This window comes from Macrobrachium nipponense, chromosome 4 (genome assembly GCF_015104395.2).
Source record: "Macrobrachium nipponense isolate FS-2020 chromosome 4, ASM1510439v2, whole genome shotgun sequence".
NCBI classification, from domain to species: Eukaryota; Metazoa; Arthropoda; class Malacostraca; order Decapoda; family Palaemonidae; genus Macrobrachium; species Macrobrachium nipponense.
The window spans coordinates 145,671,792-145,682,072 of NC_061100.1; the positions used below are offsets into that span (position 1 = coordinate 145,671,792).

A 10,281-nucleotide genomic window follows, 5' to 3' on the forward strand; every position below is an offset into this window, starting at 1 on the left:
TCCTGCCTCTTTAGGAGTCCATCAATCTTCTGCATGAGTCCTGGAGCTACTACGGCATCTAATTTTTCCAGATTCCTTTTCAGGGATCTTGAGATCGTGCCTAGTGTTCCTATGATTATGGGTACAATTTCCACTGGCATATCCCATATCCTTCTTATTTCTATTTTCAGGCCCTGATACTTATCAATCTTTTCTCTTTCCTTCTCTTTTACTCTGGTGACCCATGGTATTGCGAAATCTTGATTTTGTGAATCAACGTCACGCCTGGTCTATTGGCACGTATCACCCTATCTGTTCTTATATTATTATTATTATTATTATTATTATTATTATTATTATTATTATTACAAATACACATTAATAATTTTCTGGTTTCTTGAAGATGGAGGGAGACGAGCTCTAAAAGCTTGGACATATATTTATATTGACATGCAAATCCATATATGCAAAATACATCAGAAATGCAAAATCACGCAGATCGCGAGAGCAAGTGAAATGAAAAATCTGTCCTACCAACCTCCTCATTCTTCGTCCATGTGAGTACGGGCGTCGGGGTGCCCAAGGTGTAGCATTCGAGGTCGACCTCACCTCCTACAATGCCCATTGTTTCTCCACCCAGTCCTCCGCCCACGCTGTTCTCTACCATGTCCTCGATGATCACGGGTGGTACTTGAAGGAGGAGAAGTGAGAACTATGTTAATTGCTTAACTTTTTTTTCTTCCTTTTTATAAATGTTGAATTTTAACTTAAAAAAGATAAAAAGAATTACAGTTTGTAAATGTGTGTTCTTTGACTGTGATAAAGAGTTCTTTGCGTAATTTTGTACATTGTATTATTTGCTGAAGCTGTGTAGACTAATATCGGTTAAATGCGAGCCATTTCTGTATTTGTATTTTCATATATAGCTGTCTAAAACTAATCAGCTTACGTGTCTCAACTAAGAAATGTAATATTTTACGGTTTGCTGAGGTACAGAGTGTAAACCGTAAAACAAACTAAACTTGTACAAAAATCTTATTGTCTGAAGGGCATTTAGATATGGTGAATAGCGGTTTATATTTTCCAGAATTAAACTGTCATTTATTCTCATTCTTCGCTGAAAGTTTTCCTTGCTTATCACCCAGTGTAAAGCTGATCTAAGGTTTCAGAAAAGCGTGAATCATTTATACATTCATTTATACATTTAATGCCCTACTTCCCCTTTATGTTAATTATACATTAATTCATAGAACACTAATCAGCTTGAAATATGGAGAATGTGCTCTAAAAGACTTTAGACACAAAGTTAGTCAGTTTTTATTTTTTTTTATTAGTATGTACTTGGAATTAAATGTTTAGAACTACCAATAGAAACTGTACTTTAGGGTCGAAACAGACAACTTTAATTATGAAGTCATTCATAGAGAAACTGAGAGACATATGGATATTTTCACCTTAACAGCTCTAATATTTACCTACCCATATTCTCTTCACGATGAATTTGGAATTCCCTTCATAGTTCAAATTTTTATTCATATAAACTAAGACAGATCCAAAAATCAACAAAAACTGGTCATTTCCTTCAAACCCCTGCGCATTTCATCCACGACTTATACTTCATTTCTTTTGCCCCTATCAAATCTCAATAATCGTAAGTCAACTTATTTTTACAAATAAATTTCACGTTCTATACCTGTTCATCAATACAATTACAACCAATACATTCTCCTCTCAAAGTCTCATGTCCTTCCCTTTCAAACAAATCAAACCTCCGTATTTTCTAAACTTTTTCTTCCCTGTGACCTGGACAAAGCAACAATTAAGATTTCAGAGAATTATCACTGCCACTGCTACGACTATTTTGCTGAAAAACAAATCAGTTGTCCATGAATCTTTTCCATTCTCTGACTCCCACTCATTTCCACAAACGTGGCTTAAAATGTTACGCATTCCCAGTGATACCTTCGACTCGCATCTTTAAGGTAAGACTATGACCTTTCATTTTCTTTCTCTCTTACCCATGACCTGCAGGGAATACGTGAGGGAGTCCTCGCCGGCAGCGCTGGAGGCGACGCAGGTGTAGTTGTCTGTGTGATGAGGAAGAACTCGCAAGAAACTCAAGAGTTCTCCTCCTGATGTGATGTGCACGAAAGGGTCACGTCGTACTTCTAAAGGAGAGCCGTTCTGTATGGATGGAACAAAGAAGACGAAGAAGAAAAAGAGTGAGAAGTAGCTTCGATTGCTGCAGAAAAAGGCAAGGACAAGAATTAAGATAAACATTTTGAAGTATTATGAAATAAAGTACCATTAAATACGATTAAAATGGTATAAAATAAAGGAATAAAACTCTGCACCTCGCGCGAACATTGTAGTATGGCCGCAACTGTGCTTATGGACTCAGCACTTAGGGACCAGGAACCTACTTTGTACACAAACAGTCTAGGTTACATATTCACTTTAATTTGGTAATTAATTAAGGGATCTCGATACTCACACATCATAAAGGTCATGAAACGTAATCAATTTAGTTGTGCTCTTAAGCAATAAAAGAGAAATGGAGATAAAAAGTGAATTTCCCACTAAAACAAACTTTAGAACAGCAAGTTACATTTCAAGAATAAAGATGGCCAGATAAGAGCTTCATTTATAAACATAAAACAAAGTTTCATTTCTATGCATATGAAAAGCCTAACTTTACAATTTAACATAAATGTTCAGTTCAGCTGAAATCCTCTTTACTTGCTGTTTTTCATATGGATATTAGAGTATCATGTATTAACGTAATTGGCATTGCTTTTGCTTTATTTTTATCTCAGCCTTGTTTACTTGCTTTGATTATAATTTTTGTTGTATATAAAATTTAGCGTAAGGAAATTAGTTTTTTTTAAGGTTTTAGTTTTAAGCTTTACTTTGGTCTCGGCTGAGCGTCAAGCGAACTGCTTGTTAAACCTCCTCCCCGCTTGTTAAATGCTTGTGAGCATCTTATTAATGCTAGTTTTTTTTGTTTTGTTATCTTTTGAGTGGTTGGTGAAAAGGACACCAGTGAGGATATTGGAGGGGCGCGACTTTTTCCCGACAACAGTTCGGGCTCGCTATTCTCCCCGCATGGTTGTGCAGCTGGCATATTTTTCTTAATCGTACTCGAAGGATTTGTCGTAAGTCAGTATTGAAGGCGCAGGGGCATTTCGGCCAATCTGCGGTGACTTACCCCCTTACTGTGTGTACTTTCCTGCGGGCTCTGATATCGGCGCTGATCCCGACAGAGTGGACGTGGGAAGGGACATCACTGTGTTTGCCTACGACTTCCTTCTGAGCTGCAGCGGTGGGGGCATTGAGGCCCGTGAAGGTGCACAGTAAGGGCGGTTGCTACCAGGTAGGGAATATCCCTTGTGTTTTTGGTCGGGAGCACGACAGACTCCTTCCCCATGTATTAGTGACCTGTGTAGCTGCACGCCCTTCAGATAGCTGAGTATTGGCCTGGTACGTGCATCGTACCAGAGAGTGTAAGAGATCACGGCTCCCCTGTATTTTCGGCTTTCAGCAAGGCGACTGTTTAGCCTGACTCGTTTGTGCATTCCATTCAGCCTATTCAAGTGTGAGGAGCTCTTCCCGAGTATTATTTTTGTTATTTACTTTCGTATAGTGAGTCGTTCGAGACTGTTGGCATTTTCTTATTGCCGCTTTGTATTTATATATATATATATGCCAGTATTTTTGTATATCTTGTCACAGAGGATGCTGTAATTTTCGTTATTTCTGTGGGTATTATATATCTATTAATATATTTGATATTTTTTTTATATTTAAGATTTAGTTTATATAAGGTAGGTAGGAGAATTAAGTTTTCCCCCTGTTGGTCTCATACTTCTTTCCTCTCTGTTTAGTTATAGGTATTTGGCTTTATATTTATGTGGTGTTGGGCCCATTTTGCTAATTTATGCAGTATATTTCTCAATATTTTCTGTCTAGGGTTTAATATTAGTGTTTATTTAGGAACTCCTACGGGAGTAGTAAGGACTAAGCTGTGTCCTGTATAGTCACAAGGCTGACTTTAAATTTTTTTTGCTTTGATTGTTAATAAATGTTGTTGAGTTTTCCTGTGTGTTTTTGTCTCCACTGACTGAATTTATGTGGATACTTGGTAAGATCACTGTCCTCTCTATTCTTGTGCAAAAGAACTTGCACCCCGGCCCAACAAGGGTCATAACATATTTGGCGACCGTGACAGGATAGAGAGCTCGGGGTATCCGGTATTTTGGTCAGTGGAGCGACACTCAGGTGGACGCTTCAGTATTTGTTACCGTTTTGACAGTGTTGCCTTCCCCCCTGAATTATTTTTGTTAAAATGGAAGAGTTTATTTTTGACCCAGCTGAGTTTTTGGGGTCGGCTGATTGCCTTAAGCACTTACCAGTGTTAAACAAAAAACATTTAATTGAATGTGCTAAGTGGTTGGGTGTTCCGCTGAAGTCAGTGGATACTAAGAAGGAAATATTGGTGGCAGTTAGGGATAAGGTCAACCAGGACTTGGCAGAGGCTGAGCATTTAGTTAGTGATAGGGAGAGTGATATTGGTGAAGGGAGTATAAATGATTTGGAAGAGGATAGTGTAAGTGTGAGAGCTGGCCTAACCCTGTTCGAGGATCCTCCTCGTACAGGTACCATTTATAAGGGTCCTGCAAACTTAATTAATGTATCAAATAATCCATTCTTGCCCCCCCCCTAATTCGGTGCCAGTTGAACCCCTGGCCCCTGTTAATGCTTTGGGTGACTCCAAGGAGGAGGTGGAATACAAGTTAATATGCAAAAGAATTGAGTTAAGGAAGATTGAATTTGAGGAAAACGAGCGGGCAAGGCGACACAGTTGAGATGGCTAACCTTAATTTGCAGATGGCAAGGTTACAGGGGACCAATATGGCCAGTTCCCTAAAGTCAATTTTCAGGATAGGTTCAATCTAGGTGCGGCACTTAAATTAGTGCCTGTATTTGACGAACAAAATTTTCCCGAGTTCTTCAAGGCATTTGAGCGTGTGGCCACCCGATTGTCCTGGCCCACAGAGATGTGGACGGTTCTAATCCAATGTAGGTTAGTGGGCAAGGCAATTCGGGTATACAATGCCTTGGAGGAGGGAGTAGCCCGGGACTACCAAAAAGTAAAAAGCTTGATTTTGAAAGCATATGACCTGGTCTCTGAGGCCTACCGCCTCAGATTTCGGAACTATGTGAAACACCCTGCACAGTCCTTCGTAGAATTTGCACGTGTCAAGGAGGAACAGTTCGACGACTGGCTGAAAAGTCGTCAGGTAGTGACTTTCGCTGCGTTACGTGAACTGATGCTCCTTGAGGAGTTTAAGAAGGCCTGCAGCAGGGAGTTAAGGGTCCACCTTGAGGAGGTAAAGGCCATGAAAGTGAGTAGTGCCGCTCAATTAGCAGATGAGTTTGTGTTGACTCACCGTTCAGGTAGTGGTAGTTTTAATTATAAGGTCTTGAATAACCCCTCATCTCGCTCCCATAGTGGTGGTAGGAGAGTTGAACCCCCCTTGTTGACTCCCAATATCTCTAAGAATATTAATGTTAATAATTCCTTTTCAGGTGGTAGGGATATGGGTAGAGTCCAAGGAGGTCCTCCTCCCCCTAGAGTTTTTGTTAATAGAGACTTCCCAAATGGGGAAATAACAGGATCAATAATAATGGAAACAGAGGATCAGGCCGTAGAGGAACATGTTTCTGGTGTAATAAGCCAGGGCATTTCCAAAGCCAGTGTAATGCTCGTAGGCGGTACCTAGAGCGTAATAATCAAAGTCCTGTAGCATTAGTTAATGATAGGTCAAATAAATTTTAGTAGTAGTTCTGTAGACAGATCTGTAGTAGATAAGTTGGTAGTTTAGGAAATAGTAGTAAGTCTGATGCTCCTAATCCTCAATTGTGACTCAAGTATGACAAATATGTATGGCTGGGAAAAGTTGATTTTGACTCTTGTGTTGTCCAGGTGAAGTTTTTTAGGGACACCGGTTCTGCCCGGTCGTTGGTCATGAAGAGGGCATTGAACGGTTCTGAGAAATATACTGGAAATTTTGTATTATTGGGAGGTTTCCCAGACTCGATTGTGTCGGCTCCTTTGGTTAATGTCCGCATGTCTCCAGTATGATCGCATCACTGAGTTGGCTGTGGTGGATAGTCTACCTATCCCGGGTATTGATGGTCTCCTGGGAAATGATATGCTGGATAGTGAAGGACGGGAGATTTTCCCTTTATTATCTGTAAATGCTAGTCCCGTGGCTGTAATTACTCGGTCTGCAGCAAAAGCTGTTAGTTTACTTGATGTGGATAATGATGATGACTTAATGTTAAGTAGTGTAGAGTTAGATGTAGTAAGGCCGGGTCAGTAGAGAGTAGTGGTAATGATACTTGTTAGTTAATGATATGAAACTTGATTGGAACAGAGCTGCTTTTTATTAAAGCTCAAAAAGATGAGTTTGATTTTGATTTGGGCGATGTTGAGGATCTGACTAAACCTAGGTTTGGAGTTGTAAGGGGCTTATTATATAGGTTTAGTCGTCCCGCATCTGATAATTTGAATAAAACTGGTAGAGTGGAACAGATTGTGGTACCTTCTAAATTCAAATTCTATTTTGGAATTAGCTCATACCAATTTTTTTTCAGGTCATTTGGGTGTGTTAAAAACTTTCCACAGTTTGGCTAGGTATTTTTGGTGGCCCGGAATTAAATTGAGTGTGAAGCAGTTTATCAGAGAAAGTGAAACTTGTCAGGTTATGGGTAAACCTAATCAGGGGATCCCTAAAGCCCCGTTGCATCCCATACCTGCCATAGGTGAACCATTTTCTGAGTTAGTAATTGATGTTGTAGGTCCCTTACCTAAGACTAAAACAGGTTTCGTATATTTTATTACTATCATGGATAGAGCCTCTCGTTTTGCCTGAAGCTATACCTATGAGGCGTTATTACTTCCAAAGTTGTTTTTGAAAAACCTTATTGATTCTTTCCAGGTATGTCTCCCTCGTGTAATTCAGACCGACTGCGGGACGAATTTCACGAGTAAGGTATTTAGGGGTAAGTGTGCTGAACAACTGGCCATTCAAGCACATTACCAGCGTACCTTATCACCCAGAGAGTCAAGGTGTGGTGGAAAGATTCCACCAAACCCTCAAGTCTGTCCTGACGAAACATTGTTATGATAATGGTAGTGATTGGGACAAAGCCCTCCCTTTTGCCCTCTTTGCTATCAGGAGCCACCCTAACTCTTCTACTGGAGTAGCTCCTTTTGAGTTGGTATTTGGGCACAAGGTTTGCGGTCCACTGGAAATTGTTTTTGAAATGCTCGAATCGAACCGGAAGGGTGAAATAAAAGTTGGGAGGTTTGTGGAAGACTTGAAGGGTAAAATGATTAGTGCTTGGAAATTTGCCAGGGAAAATTTGGAACGGTCACAGTCAGTAATGAAAGGTAATTTTGACAAAAAGGTAAAGGTACGTTCATTTGAACCTGGGGAGCTAGTGCTGGTGTTGAGTATGGACCCAGATAGTTTTCTAGAACCAAGATATAAGGCGGGCCCTTGGAAGGTTCTGAGGAAACTGTCAGAGTTTAACTATGAAATTGAGGCCCCCGGTTCCAGCCGTAAGTGTAGAATATTTCACATTAACAGGCTGAAACCTTATCATGGTAAGCAAGGTGATCCATTAGCGATCGTGTATGAGCCTGTGTCTGTGGTAGTGGATGTGCCTCTAGAGGACTGATGAGTTAGGGTGTCAGGTTCCTTCAGATGCATTGGGTGAAAATATGCAAAATTTGGAAATGTTGCAAAGTAGTTTAGATCATTTAGATGTTGACAAACGGAAGGATTTGCTTAACTTAATTTATTCCTTTTCAGATCTTTTTCAGGATGCTCCAGGTAGAACAAATATTTTAAATCATGACGTTGATGTAGGTGGTGCTTCCCTGTGAAGCAAAGTCTGCCTTACGGCGTGAATCCAGTAAAATTGGATTTGGTCAGTAAGGAGATAGAGTACATGTTGAAGCATGACCTTATTCAACCATCTGTGAGTCCCTGGAGTTCTCCTATCGTATTAGTAAAAAAAGCAGACGGTAAGTTCCGCATGTGCGTGGACTACCGCAAAGTGAACAAAAATACTAAAAACTATTCTTTTCCACTCCCTCGTATTGATGATTGTTTGGATCGGATTGGTTCTGCCAACAAAATTTATTACTAAGCTGGATCTTTTGAAAGGTATTGGCAGGTTCCATTATCCGATCGAGCTCGTGAGATATCAGCATTTGTCACTCCATTTGGCCTATACGAGTGTAAGGTTATGCCATTTGGAATGAAAAATGCAGCTTGTACTTTTCAGAGGCTCATGAATAGGGTAATTTGTGGTTTGGAAGGAACGGAAATTTATATCGATGACTTGGTGGTATATAGTAATGACTGGGATACCCACATGCTAAGTTACGTTAAGGTTTTTGAAGCTCTTAGGTCTGCTGGACTAGTTGTTAATTTGGCTAAGTGCGAATTGGGCAGGCCAAGGTTTGTTATTGGGTCACGAGGTTGGTTTGGGTCAGGGTGGCTCCGAAACAAGCTAACCTCGAGGCGATTATTATTTGAAAAGGCCAAGTAATGTTAGAGAGGTTAAGAAGGGTGCTGCGGCATGACTGGTTATTACCGCCGTTTCGTGCGTAATTACTCAGATCTTGCTCAGCCTCTTACTACTTTATTAGAAAAAGGAAAAAGGTTCTTGTGGTCTGATCGGTGTGAAGAATCATTTAATAAACTTAAATCGGTGCTAATTACTAACCCTATTTTGACTTCCCCAGATTTTCAGAAACCTTTTATTATCGCGGTAGATGCCAGTGATGTCGGGATTGGAGGGGTCCTTTTTCAACGGAAGGAGGACGGTGTTCATCCTGTATCTTACTATAGTAAGAAGCTTCTGGCAGTGGAAAGGCGCTACTCCACCATTGAAAAGGAAGCTCTTTCTTTGGTCCGCGCTCTTAACCATGTCAAACCTTATGTGACCAATTTTTCTTTTCCGGTTGAGATTTGGACGGACCACAATCCTCTGGTTTTCATCGAGCGGATGAAGGGCGCCAACCAGAGGATTTTGCGTTGGGCCCTATTTCTGCAGGAATTCAACCTAATATAAACACGTAAAAGGGACAGACAATAAAATTCCTGACGCCCTTTCTAGGACTTAGTGTGCTTGCCTGATCCTTCTCGTACGCTGCCCTGCTCGTTTCTCCAATTAGGTTGTATGAAAAAAATTACTTTGTTCCGACACGGCATACAAACCTTCGGTCCTTTTACAATAGGAAGGTACTAGCGGCAGCTGGATAGGTCGTAAGCTTTCGAAACCAACAAGGGGTTCGGTAGTAAACTGCTTGTCCGACAGGCGCGCGCAGCTGCGCGACTGGGAGGTAAAACAAATCACTTTTGCTTTCGGCCTCACAGCGAGTGGACGTGTGTGTTCGACGCTCTCTGCCCGCTTCTCGTCGTTTGCTTTCTTGAGTATTTGGTTTGTGTTTGTTTGTATGAAAGAGTTCATTGTAAGTACAATCATTCTCTCTTTTCATATTAATTCAACTGAAATTGATAATGATGGAATCTCCTCGCCTCGCTACCCCACGGAGACTATGCCCGGGTACCGAAGGGCGTAAATGCGGGAAGTTCCGCTCTTTCCCGGAGATAGACCCTCATATTTTGTGTGCTCGGTGTCGGGGGCGCGAATGCACCCGATCCGAGCCTTGTGATGTTTGTAATGATTGGTCGGAGGCGCAGTGGACTTTGTATGAGGGCAGGAAGAAGCGAAGGCCTGCAAAGGAGTCGTCGGAAAGCTCTCCCGCGACTCCTTTGGTGACGGACACTTCGTCTTCTTTCCTGCCGCCCGCTCAACTTCCATGTCTCGCGCCTTCCCCTTCGGGGGGGGGTGTCTAGGTCCTTCTCTTCTCCTGACTTGTCGAGTGTGGAGGAGGGCGCTAGATACCCTGACGTCCAGTTGTACTCTGGGTCCTCTATCCGTTCGTCTTCGCGCGAGCGGGTAGAGGATCCCCCTAATCACCCGACTTTTGCCTCCTCAGGTGCGGTTGCCGCGAAGGATGACCTCGGACAGGTGTGGGCATCGTTGGGGTTGCAGGGCGTGCCGAGTGTCCAGGGGCTGCTCTACCATCTCGCTGGCGCCGTGGCGGTCACCCATGCAACGGTCACGACCACCACCACGACCCTTACAACACCCGGCTACGCTTCACTCCTCACCTGGTGTACACCCAGCACGCGGTCCTCTGTGACACCCACTACA

The 10,281-nt window shown here is 41.9% G+C and overlaps 1 protein-coding gene across 1 annotated transcript in view; it reads right to left on the reverse strand.

Annotated features, from left to right (window-relative positions):
• Positions 1 to 10,281, reverse strand: part of LOC135211262 (hemicentin-1-like) — a gene marked incomplete in the record, with an annotated part of 257,809 nt that overhangs the window by 107,470 nt on the left and 140,058 nt on the right. The window contains 2 exon segments of the mRNA XM_064244559.1: positions 518 to 669; positions 1,998 to 2,163. Of these exon segments, the coding sequence (XP_064100629.1) occupies positions 518 to 669; positions 1,998 to 2,163 (318 nt within the window).